This window comes from Cebidichthys violaceus, unplaced genomic scaffold (genome assembly GCF_023349555.1).
Source record: "Cebidichthys violaceus isolate CVI_PGR_0920_01 unplaced genomic scaffold, fCebVio1.0.p SCAF_8, whole genome shotgun sequence".
NCBI classification, from domain to species: Eukaryota; Metazoa; Chordata; class Actinopteri; order Perciformes; family Stichaeidae; genus Cebidichthys; species Cebidichthys violaceus.
Genome location: NW_027176964.1, coordinates 1,838,058 through 1,850,940, shown reverse-complemented (window position 1 = coordinate 1,850,940; position 12,883 = coordinate 1,838,058). Strand labels below are relative to the sequence as shown.

General features: G+C 41.5%; 1 protein-coding gene across 3 annotated transcripts; it reads left to right on the top strand.

The window, feature by feature from the left end:
- Positions 1 to 875: 875 nt before the first annotated feature.
- Positions 876 to 12,883, top strand: ttpa (tocopherol (alpha) transfer protein). Of its 3 annotated transcripts, none has more exons than XM_068737938.1 (6): positions 876 to 1,119; positions 4,654 to 4,807; positions 7,008 to 7,114; positions 7,160 to 7,201; positions 8,735 to 8,845; positions 8,963 to 12,883. In XM_068737938.1, exons 1-6 carry the CDS (start codon positions 940 to 942, stop codon positions 9,203 to 9,205), a joined length of 837 nt encoding a protein of 278 aa, XP_068594039.1. In that variant the 5' UTR covers positions 876 to 939; the 3' UTR covers positions 9,206 to 12,883. The 3 variants fall into 3 exon arrangements, with proteins under 3 accessions (XP_068594039.1, XP_068594038.1, XP_068594037.1); XM_068737937.1 differs by having other exon boundaries at positions 7,008 to 7,201; positions 8,963 to 9,137; positions 11,554 to 12,883; XM_068737936.1 differs by having other exon boundaries at positions 7,008 to 7,201.

The following is a 12,883-nucleotide window of genomic DNA, read 5'->3' as shown; positions in this document are numbered from 1 at the left end:
GAGGCCGAGTGCTTCCAGTAGCTGCTGGTGACCAGCAGAGGGAACAGGTGGAGCATGTTGTGCTCTAGAGTTCATCCTCCACAAAAAACGGTTTGAATGTTGCACTTAGTATAGAAATAAGTTGATTAAGTACATACTACAAAATAATGAATGATAATGGTGTAAAAGATGTCAACAAATGTAGTTCATATGATTCTTGATCACGTCTGTTTACTGTTACAGTTCCATGAGCAAGGCACTACAGCTGTAACTGCACCAACTGGGGTTATTTTGACCACACACACACACACACACACACACACACACACACACACACACACACACACACACACACACACACACACACACAGTCGTGTTTTCTTGACTTTTGGGGACATTACATTGACTTAATTTCCTAGAGACTTATAACTTTAAACCAAGTATTCACCCTAAAATGCAATGATTTACGTCATGGGGATGTGCCCCCATAAGGAAGGCGAGTCCCCACCATGACCATGACTCTGTAAACAGATGTATTCAATTCAATGTATTTTGTATAGCCCAAAATCATAAATCTCAAATGAGCCTCAGAGAGTTTTACAATCTGTCCCAAAACCTTCACATTGGAACAGAATAAACTCCCAATAAAAACCTTTAACAGGGAGAAAAGAGGAAGAGACCTTAGAAAGAGCAACAGAGGAGGAATCCTCTATCAGGATGGACAGAAGTGTGATAGATGTCATGTGTACAGAATGAACAACGTAACATTTATGTCCCCACTAGACCGGTGAAACACGCCCACACACACACACACACACACACACACACACACACACACACACACACACACACACACACACACCGCCCTCCCCTCTCTCCATTTGCGGTCCGTCTCTTTCCTCACTCCCTCCAGCAGCAGCAGCCCGCTGGCGGTGAAATGTAACCGGACCTTTGTACGACATGAACGGGGCTCAGCTCAGTGAATTCCCGGACGACTCGGAGCAGCTCGGGCCGTCTGTGAGCAGCCTGAGGCGGAGAGCGCTGCAGGCCGGAGAGCTGTCCGCTGTCAGGACGTTCTCCGAAGGGTTTCTCCTCAAGTTCCTGCGAGCAAGAGACTTCGACGAGGAGCTCTCTCTGAAGGTACCGCTGTGGAAGTATACAGAGGCTGTTTATGGACTGCGCATGACAGAAGTGCTTTTATTCACACCTTCTCAAGGGCTTGCTGTAATGTCTGTACATTATCATTCACCGTGTACTTACTGTGATGAAGATTTACTCAAGTAGCTTTCTGCACTTACGCAAATTCGAGGTACTTGTACTATGCTTGAGCACTTGTATTTTGTGCTACCTCATACTTCTACTACAAGTTACATATCAGAGGTACACGTTGTACTTTGTACATTTATCTGACAGCTTTAGTTAGTTACAGATGTTTTTCATACTCGGGGTGAAAACCACGTATCTCCACATTTGGTGAGGTGAATTGTGAATTCTTCTAAAGTGTAGCTAAATGCTTTGATAAAGTTCTCCTACTTCATAAATACCCAAAATATATTTCAAAACAAAAAGTAACCTTGGACCAGCTGAAAACAGGATGTTTTTGTTTTGGATATACAAACATATGATCTTATAGAATATGATGCATCGCTGCAGATTGAACCAGCCGTACTTTATGCAATTCAGCTACACCTTGTACCACGTTAGCTCCGACATGTCGTGTAAATACATTCATAAAAGGACTATGAAGTTACAAATATTTTGGTGATGTTAGAACAATTATTAGTTCCTAAATTGAGTAATATTGGACTGCATGAACTCAGTAGTTGGGTCACAATGATTCTAACAAAAAGTGATGAGCATCATGAGCCCACAAAGCAACCTCAACAGCTGCACTTATTTACTCGTCAAGTCTTGTTTTTTGACAAAAACTACATAAAAGCAAGGTTGATGCCCAATAAAATGTCACTGAATACATATAATTACATTTTGCAACTCTGCTCTGGTTTGTAGTCCCACAATTAAATTCAATTTATTTTGTGTAGCCCAAAATCACAAATTTGCCTCAGAGGGCTTTACAGTCTGTACACATGCGACATGTCGACTAAACCAAGACACACTTGGGTGTGAATGATCAGTTAGTTCTGATGGGCAGGTGGCACCTTGAGTGGTTAGAAGACTAGAAAAGCGCTCTACAAGTTTAAGTCAATTTACCATTCCATTTACCCATTATGTACCATATACATTATGACCAAGTGTTTGCTTTCAAGGACTCTCTGCAGAACAGGACATGCACAATGTGATCCTCCATGTTGCGTCAAAACACCAGAATATCCTCCAGGTTAATGAAGACAGAGCGGACTGGGAGACAACACAAAGGGAGAGACTACATTAGGGATGGGGAAACACTAAGTGCCTGCTCTTTTCCAAACTGTGTCCAATGACGGCTTCTCAGATAGTTCTGTGAAACCATCCGGCTTGTCCGGTTACTCTCCTGCACCTTGTGGCATAGAAATGAAAATGTGTCAGAATGTTAGGCTCAGCACATAGTCCTTCATGAACTTCTCTATCCATATCAGGGCTACCGTTGTCATCACAACATGTGGACATTATAGATTTATTACTTCACATGGACTCAGCATTCTGCTATAGGTTTACCTCTGAAAGATAATAGCACTGTGACAAAGCATCTGGCTAATTTTTTAAACTTTTTTCTGCATATTTAAGTTTCCTTAATTGTGCAATTCATTCTGTCTTCCTGTCCTGAACACTGGGGACCATGAGGAACCAGCAACTTCCAGTCTATCTTGGAACTTGCAGTGTGCAGCTTATTTTACCTCAGCCAATTGTGGAGGCAATAAAATGGCTTTCCATCAATTGGATATGAGAACAGAACATCGGATTGCCAAATCTAAATCAAGGGTCACATTGTGAGTCAGTGTACTACACCTCAACTAAAACACAGACATGTTTTAAGTTTACAACGCAGCTTTTTAAGCATATGTTCCAGGAGGCCAAATTTACATCTGCACTACACCTGTTTCAGTAGCTACAACGACAATGAGCAACAATAAAAGACAGAGCTATGGACACCACTGCGGGTGCAACAACTAGCTCTTGTCCTATGATCCTGTCCAACAGCACACAGAGTAAGATACATAAATAATGTCTTTAATCACCCACTGTCCTTATCTGAACATGTACGCTTACTACAACACAAATATGATATCAGAGAATATCTTGGTACAGCATGTATTCGGACAGAATTATGTATAATCACAACACCAGGGAGGAGTCAGAACAATGTTAGTAGTCATTGTCAGATAGAATCTAGGTTTTTCTTCTCATCTTAACCTCCTGCCACCCAAAGCCTCCTCATACATTTCTGCTAGTCTAATACAATTTTTCCACAACATCACATAATGTATCGTCAGTGATGAACCTAAATAAACTACCTATAAAATGAGCTCCACTTGACCCGCTACAACAGTTGTATGCCCCTTAAACATTGATGCATAGCTGATAATGATCAACTAGTGATCAATCCAGTTATAGGCTAACATAGTAAAACAGCCATGGGCCATTTTGCTGTGTTGAGTACTTTTACTTTTAAAACTTAAGAACACTTTGCCAATTATATTTACATGGGGAAGAAGGTGAGCCAGTGATGGTTTATCTGAGCCCAGATGGCTGCGTTTTTTTGTGGACACAGCTTGAATAGCTAAAACCAAGCCCTCTTTTTGAACATTGTTAGAAAAAGCCCCCAGACTCGAAGATAAATTATGAATGCTACTGCTGAGGCTGCAGGGGGAAATTATAACTATCTCTGATTTGGAGTCATTCAGCTGGAGAACATTTTTGGGCATCCGATGTCTATTGAAGGCCACATCGGTGGTACCAGGATTTATCACAGACATACAGTTGTGTGTCATCCACATAGCAGTGGAAGTCGATGTCACTTCTACGCATTAAGTTGACTTTTTAATAACTTAATAACAAATATCACAGATAGATACACAGATTCATCTCATGAGTTCGTACTGTAGCTGTGTATGTTTGTTTGCTGTCTCCTCGCACTCTCATTTACTTTCACACCAACTGACCAATATCAACACACATTGGAGGAGCCAGGATAGATAGAGCCACTGTGGAAAGCAGTTCCTCGCAGAGGTGTTTTTGTTTCACACTTTATTCCAACGTTTGTGTACCTGTGTCTGTCGTACACTATACTGACTTTACAGAGACTTTATCATGCTTCAGATTATTGTTGCTGTATTATTACTACAATAGTTTTTAAGACTGATCACAGTACTCTTTTATTTGAGCATGTTGAGTCAGTGTAGGTTGTGGCTCAACAGGAAGGCTTAGTTGCTTATTTTGCTTTGAAAGTTGCTGGAACTCACCCAACTGGGTCTAAGCTCAGCAGTCTGTATCACTGGTGCACACACTGACTGACTTTTACCACACAAATGGATGTTTGTATCTGCTTATTATGATGAGATAGAGGGGGAACGGACATCAGTGTTGGACAGGTGCTGACCATGGTGAAAACTCCCTTTATTAAAACCTCATAGACTGGCCTTTATTTTCTGTTTAATCTCCAGCAGGAGGGGCAGTTACTCTGATGGTTTGAGTAGATTAAAGCTTGTAAATGTGAATGTTTCATGTGTCCTGCAGCTCTTACTGAACTACCAGCGGTGGCGGAGGGAGAGTCCTGAGATCAGCACCTGCCTGTCTCCCTCTTCAGTGATTGGCCTCCTCAACACGACGTACCATGCCGTTCTCCCGCAGCGGGACCACACTGGCAGTAGGGTGCTCATCTACAGAATCGGTCAGTATGAGTGTGTGTGTTGATGTCGGCCGATGACAAAAGACCTCTAGAACACAGTAGGATATAAAAAGCAACAAATGTAACTATATATATAGTCATCACTTCATCACAGAAGGACTTATGAATGGACCCACATGATTGTGTCCTCTTTGCCAGTCTTGAATGTGTTACATCAGCGATTCTCCCCCAGTGATCAGAGCCCTATGTAGTGGAGGTACTGATAAATGGTTAGATTATATTAAAAATGCTAGCTGTTTTTATATCTAAATGTGCTTAAGAATTTACATGAATAAATATGATAAATTAAAATGCATAATTCCAATGATCAGTTATATCACCGCGCCAACCATGACACATCATCAGGTAGAGACGAACGTGTTTAGCCTCTGTTAGCTGGCTAACCTTCCCTCCAATGCCAGAGGAGGTTGCGCGTGGAGAAAACCCACAGAGAGTCATCCCCAATGAGCTAAAAGAGGCTAAACAAAACCCGCAAAGAGTCATCCCCAATGAGCTAAAAGAGGCTAAACAAAACCCACAGAGAGTCATCCCCAATGAGCTAAAAGAGGCTAAACAAAACCCGCAGTCATCCCCAATGAGCTAAAAGAGGCTAAACAAAACCCGCAGTCATCCCCAATGAGCTAAAAGAGGCTAAACAAAACCCGCAAAGAGTCATCACCAATGAGCTAAAAGAGGCTAAACAAAACCCACAGAGAGTCATCCCCAATGAGCTAAAAGAGGCTAAACAAAACCCGCAGAGTCATCACCAATGAGCTAAAAGAGGCTAAACAAAACCTACAGAGAGTCATCACCAATGAGCTAAAAGAGGCTAAACAAAACCTACAGAGAGTCATCACCAATGAGCTAAAAGAGGCTAAACAAAACCTACAGAGAGTCATCCCCAATGAGCTAAACGAGGCTAAACAAAACCTACAGAGAGTCATCCCCAATGAGCTAAAAGAGGCTAAACAAAACCTACAGAGAGTCATCCCCAATGAGCTAAAAGAGGCTAAACAAAACCTACAGAGAGTCATCACCAATGAGCTAAAAGAGGCTAAACAAAACCTACAGAGAGTCATCACCAATGAGCTAAAAAAGGCTAAACAAAACCCATAGAGAGTGTTTTCAGTGAAAAAGAAAATAACTAACTCTGATAACGCTGCCTGTCCAGCACCAAATGGCAGACAGGCACAGTTAGAGATGGCTGGTGAACAAAGTGGAGCTTTTAGCTGCTAAAGAGCTAGATATTTCTCTCAGGAGTTGTTGGAGACCAAAACAGCGCTAAAAGGAGTGAATATGGACTAATAGTTATCAGGTGGACTCAAACATGACTCAGAATCAATGATAATTTAGTTCTGTGTCCTCTGAATACAAAAATCATCAACGCAATGGCAAGAAGGTGGCCAATCATTTGGGTACATTTTTGGTGAACCACTGTACTGTCTTGTTGGCTATGTATTGTTTTAACCTGATTGCAGCTGCGTGAGGTGTCTTAAAAACATCTTGCTGCAATACATTGCTTTGCTCCTGTCTGTTTGTAGTGTTGTGGTCTGACTGCTATGTACTGTGGGTTAAACAATGACTATGGATAAGTACCTCATACCACCCCACTTCAAAAAAATCCCTAACCTTTAAAGGTACAGTATAATATGCAGGAATTCTCTCAAAAACAACATATAGACTGATATAAATGTAATTCACATCTCACTTATGGCCCTCTAGGAGTGTCTGTAGCTACATGTCATTCACTCATTCATACACTAAAGGCAGGGGCTACCATACAAGGTGCCACCTGCCCACCAGGACTCTAACTAACATTCATACCCATTCATACGCCGCAGGCTCAGCTTACTTCAGCGATTTGGGGTTAAGTGTGCATGTGCTCCAGTGCCCCACCTGCTCACCTTTCTGGGTTGTGCTGAAAGGTTCAGTGGTGTGGATGTCTTTATTTGACTTTAAAAACGTAACCGCCGTTTTAAACAATCAGAAAATATTCTTTTATTTCTCTGATACACTGCTTTGTTCTCTATACTAGACTCTATAGCCTGCTCGACCATCTCGCCCCCCCCCCCCCATTGAGCCGAGGACAAGTGGCCAGCCTTGAATACTAGGTGTTTACTACTGGCAACCGACGAATGTAACACACTGTACCTATAAAGACTGAATGTACTCCATGAAAGTAGTCTGTGTTCTCTGTCTGCAGGGCAATGGAACCCAAAAGACTGGACGGCCTTCCAGGTGTTCAGAGTCAGCCTGATAACATCAGAGATCATCTCCACTGAGACGGAGACGCAGAGACGGGGTCTGAAGGTCATATTTGACCTGCAGGGATGGAGTTTAGGCCATGCCCTGCAGGTCAACCCTTCCCTCGCTAGAAAGATATCCTCTGTACTTGCGGTAAGCCTAAAATCTTGCTTCAGGTTTGATTTCTTGTAAATAGTACTTCTACTATGTGCTATAACGCTGGACGCTTAACTCTTCATGTGCTATGGTGCTATGCTTCATATGGGTGTTCATGCACAATAACATTTGTATTGCAATGCAGAAGACACCCCCACTTTGTAACAGGTTCTATCACAAAAGAGAGAACTTGAGGTGTCAACATGATGTCAACATCATGACTGCATGTTACACCACAGGAATGACATTTGGATGTCATCATTGTGTAATGTAAGGAACACGACTGAAACAACACACCATTAAAGTCGGACTCTTTCTTTCTTTAAAATATAGTTGTACCTGTATTTGTTGCACAGTGGATTGATTATTCTAATGTGTAGCTTTTAGATCTGCCTAAATATTATATTGAAAGAAAGAAAGACATTTTTTTTTATAAGAACAAAGAGTTTATTTCAACCATGTTCTGTTTGGGAGATTAATTTGCCCGACCCAATCAAAGGCAGATGGATCTGTCCGACAGATGTGTTTTTTTGAGGATGTATGTAAATTTAAGCATCACGTTTCTTTTACCCTTTGGCCATTTTCATTTGGACAATCTTCTGGCTCTGGAACAGGAGGCTTCAACTCAGAGAAGAGACTTCAGCATTAATTAAAGAAGACCAATTTACAAAGGATCAAAGGAGGCTGCTAAAAATATGCAAAAAGATTAATCAAAACAGCGTCTTTCCTCTGACTGTCAGACTACTTAATTCATCCTCCACCCTCCATATATGATAGAGTTTTGTTTTATTTAGTTTTTTGTGGGACTACAAACTGCATTTCATTGCACAACCTTTTATGGACTTTTTATGGAATTGAAAATTGCTTTCTGAAAATGTAACATTGAAAAAGTCTACATTGTTAAACGTCATTCAAAGTTTGTCACAAATGTATGGCATTCCAGCACCACCCACTCTTGTTCTCCAAGTACGAGTGCCATTTCATGGCACTGTAACGGTTTGGATTATTACCTGGATTTAATCACACGCGCACAGATATTTCAGCAAAAGTGGTCCTCATCATGTGTATGGAGCACAAATGTTAAACACTGATGTGCCAGATGCGCAGCCATGAGCCACAATCTGAGCCCATTTCCAAAGATATCTGCACCAATTAATTGGCCAAACCTATTAATCGGCCGATCTCTACTTAACTTCATCTCTTGTGTGAATTCTGGTTGCAAAAAGCCAAGATGGCGACGGACAAAATGGCAAACTCGAGGCTTCAAAACACAAACCAATGAGTGACGTCTTATATACAATCTTTTGTGAGAACGCCTCTGTTTTGTGCTACATGTGTGAAAGGGAAATTCTGGATAATGTCTTGGGTTTTTCATGAGAAAATAGCCTAATAAGACTAATGTTTTGCAGGGTTTGATATGATTGTTATTAGCTGATACATATTGTTGTACAGACCTGATTGGCTGACCAAGTAGTGAGCTTGCTTAATGTGTTTTTACACCCGCCCTTGTTTGTAATTTTGCATGTTCAGGACTCCTTTCCACTGAAAGTTAGAGGAATCCATCTGGTTAACGAGCCATTGTTCTTCCGGCCTGTGTTCGCCATGATTCGTCCCTTCCTGCCAGATAAGATCAAGCAGAGGGTCAGCAGCCTGTTTATCACACTGATCATACTGCACTGCACACCCATCCTCAGACTCTCTTTACAACATGCCTTTAAACATTCTTTTAAGATCAAGTTCCATCTCTCCCTACTGTAGATCCATATGCACGGTGCTGATTTCCACGACACTTTAAGCGACTTCTTCTCACCGGCCGTCCTACCGCCAGAATATGGTGGGGAGGGGCCTAGCATAGAGGGGGCCTGTCAGGACTGGACCAATCAGCTGCTTCAGTCAGAGACGGTCCTGCAGCAGATTGCCACTCACCCAACAGGTGATATCACTATTACGAACGCCTTGATTTCGGAGGAACAGGAGCCTGAGCAACTCTTAGAGGGATGATGTCTGAATTTTGGCCAATCAGATCACACATGCTGTATTTTGACTTTGGATTTATAACAACCTAACACTCTTTGGCAGCCATTTTTGAGGCCTTCACTCATAAAGATGTTGGCTGCATCAAGACAGCTGTCAGTGCTAGTTTAAACATTTCAGCACTGGTCCATCTGATAGCTAGTGTTTGCGTCATGTTTGCTTTTGAGCTGTCTTCCTGGTTACATTGCTCATTGAAATCTGACCAAAGGGAGAAATTGTCTAAGTTTAATTGAAATGCACATATTTGCTTTCTATCCAAGAGTGGCATGAAGAAGTCAATTTCAAGTCTGTGTTTTAAGTACTGACTTTAAATAAGGATGTTGTTAGCCCAGCTTAGGTTTATAGGAGGAAACAGCTAGCTTGGCTCTGGAAGTAAAAAAGAAAAGCGTACTAATTATCTTGTAGTGTTATTTGTCAAAACAGTTGCAACATGTAACTCCCCCTAAAATTACAAATTGTTGTTTTTACATTTCTCTTAACTTCCATGTGGAACAACTGGCTCAACTGTGTAAACAAGAGAATATTTTTTACCTTGGAAAGAGCCAAGCTATTGGTTTCTGAACTTAAAGCACAGACATGGAGGTGATATCAATCTGCTTATAAAGCATGTATTTATTTAAATCTAACTAGGATCTGCTTATTGCTCAGTGTTAACAGTTGGTTGAGCTTAATTTAGCCAACTTTTCTCAAGTTACTGAGACTAAAACTAAGGGTTCCAAAGTCAACTGTCACATCCACTTGCAAAGAAACCTTTTGTCAGCTCTTTTACTCTTTTACGGAATGTTGCTAGATGTTACTGTATGGATCCCACAAAGACGATTATTTTTTATAGCTAGACATTAATACCTAACAGCCATTTGTCCAGTGGACCTCAGGGATGGAACGCTATTAGGAGATTTGTGTAGCAGCTGAAGGGCACACCCTTCAACCAGAGGACCAAGCGACAAGAATCAAGAAACAAACATCTTGCTGGAAAATCCTGTGAACTCAATCTAAGCACCACTGTGACAGTTTGATGCTTTGCAAAAATACCTGGAGGCCAAATAGTTTCCACCACAGTGTGTTTTCATGGACAGCAACGCTGCAGATGAGCACGAACGCTGACTTCCCTCCAACTCATCACTCCATCCAGACATTTATCTTATCAGCCAGCCAAACCAATCCATCCAGTATTCTCTCTGTTAAAGTGCAACTTCACCCCTAGGTCTGAGCCCAAGTCCACCCACTGCATAATTTAGAAAAACTGCTAAAAAAAAAAAATGGGCAAGGGCCTGAGAGATGAAACCAGGCCCACTTGTGTATGACTAAAATCTTGATGTTGAAGTGTCAACAAATATGACAGCTACAGTAGCTTGGAAAATAGCAATATGGGACGCTGAATTTGATGAATTTACTGTTTATCAGACCACAATATCGACAAGAATTATACCCTGCGGTCCCTCCGCCTCACCCCTCGTCGCTGGGAGACTATTTCACCTGGAGGAGAGAGGAAGCCAGCTCCGGAGACGGAGCATTGTGGCTGTGGAAACTTGAATTCAGCCTGCTCGAACCCTAGCGCCTCTTATCTTTGGAGCAGCCGTCCGCTCTCCTCCCGGCGAAGTAATCGATCAGCGGGGAGCGGGGACCCGGCGCTGCCGCTGGCCACCTGCACGCTCTTCCACTCATTTTCTGTAGCCAGTGTAGCATGAAAACAAGGTGGAATTAGCAAGCTAACGTTAGCTAGTTAGTAAATGAGTAACATTTAACACCTTAATGCTTCATCTACACACTTTTGTAGGAAAGCATTCCTATCCCCAGATAATCTGCCATTAAACGGTGATTCAACAGACAGCTGAATTTCTTTTACACAGAAGGAGAGAACAAGCTTGTGCTGTGATTGTAACGCTGCACAGTAGTCATGGAGAAAGTAAAGATGCGGTGGGTAGCGGCGACGAGGACGGTCTGATTAGAGGGCGTTAACATTCTTTTATTTCATGAGGTAGATTAGTCCTAAATGGCAACTTCCGGTGCTGAGAAGTGAACCAATGCGGTAGTGCCAAGTTCCTCAAATAGCCATTTGAGGCTGGCTCCAAAAGCTCGTCAATCTCCCTCGACCCTCATGTTAAAATGGCCAACTTTACAGCAGAAAGAGTTTACAGCCTGGTACAAAAAACGTTTTAGTCATTATAGCTCATCTCCTCCATACATGACAACTGTGCCCATTTGAATTATATCAAGTTTTAAAGTTGCATAATTGAGGGCGTGGCCGCTTTGAGTGATTGAATGCCGTCTCAGGTCGCTAGCTGCTAACTGTCCCCTCTGCTGTGTCACCTCAGCCCGCCTCAACTCCTTCTACGATCCATCTGTTCGGCTGTGTCCTCACTGCCTTTGAGCTTCACAAAACGACTCTTCAGAAACCAGTGGGTGCATTCAGAGAGACTGCGTCCATATTTTACACAGTCTATGGTCCCAACCAGTGGACTCTACCTCAGCATTGGCCCACCAAGATTAGTGCTGATCTAAAACAGTAGATGGAGTTGTTATAGCTCCTTGTCCTACGTTGTTAACTTGTCAGCCAGAGAAGAGGGGAGTTCAGACGCCAATCTAGTTTGAACAAATAAAGAATTCCTTACGGTGTTTTTTATAAACAAAACATGTAAGACTACTTTACTTCTAAATGTAACTTAAAAACAGAAATGAGTTTGCCGTAGACATGTGTAAGATATCAGTATCGATGTGAGTTCAGAACATGAATGCAATCCTACAAAATTAAAGTTCTCTAATAACATTTATTGCTAATACTGTATGCGGCCGTCCTCGCTCTGGCCCCAATTCTATCTTCCCCGTTTGTTGTCGGCCTCACTTCCTTTAGATAGCGGTTCAGTATCTTGTGTGTGTCTGTCTCGTAGCCTGGCCAGCGGAGGGGGACAATACGTATATAGCAAACTCAAATATATTAAACTGGCCCTAACAGGCGTGTTGAGCCATTTTCAACCATGAAATGCTGATTTCTTCAAAGTTGGTAAGACATTTCAATATTACCAACAGCATCGATGTGTTTCATCACAGTACAGTCATATCATTGAGCTAATAGATTCAAAAACACATTTAACTGTGCATTACATCTTTATTGACCTAACTGTTTAAAAGTTTGCTTTCTTTCTTTTCATTTATGACAAGAAACCTTTGACTGTGTTAGGACCATTATTTTTGCAAAGATCCCAGGTGTTGTGAAAAAAAATGTGAATAGTTTATAACTATTTGTATTAATTGTTGCCAAACCTACAGTAGGTTCATAATAACAGAATATTTATTTATTTACGTTGCCATGTTCAAAAAAGAGAATGAATGTATTTCTGAGGTGCTTTGGGCTTTCTGAGCACATACAATTGTATTGACTTTAAAGTTACATAAAGAAAAAGCTTTAACACAAAAGCTCAAGTTATAATGTTTTCATGTGGTAACACATGTTTAAGTGTTAAATAATTTGGTGTATACAATATGATGAAAGTTATTTTTTAAACTTGAAAGATTTTATGACTATTTGAAGCACCTGTGTTGTTGTATCTCTGATAATGAGTAGACAGGCAAGATTTGTGCACATTAATGGCTTGATGAAATGAATCAAAACTTTGTAAATAAATGGCATCTGTGCACAGGCTTCAA

Excerpts from the sequence above, each read along its gene's own strand:
- ttpa (XM_068737936.1), top strand. The coding sequence starts at position 940 with ATGAACGGGGCTCAGCTCAGTGAATTCCCGGACGACTCGGAGCAGCTC. Across the intron at positions 1,120-4,653 it reads ACGAGGAGCTCTCTCTGAAG|CTCTTACTGAACTACCAGCG; the intron begins GTACCGCTGTGG and ends TGTGTCCTGCAG. Across the intron at positions 7,202-8,734 it reads AGATATCCTCTGTACTTGCG|GACTCCTTTCCACTGAAAGT; the intron begins GTAAGCCTAAAA and ends TTGCATGTTCAG.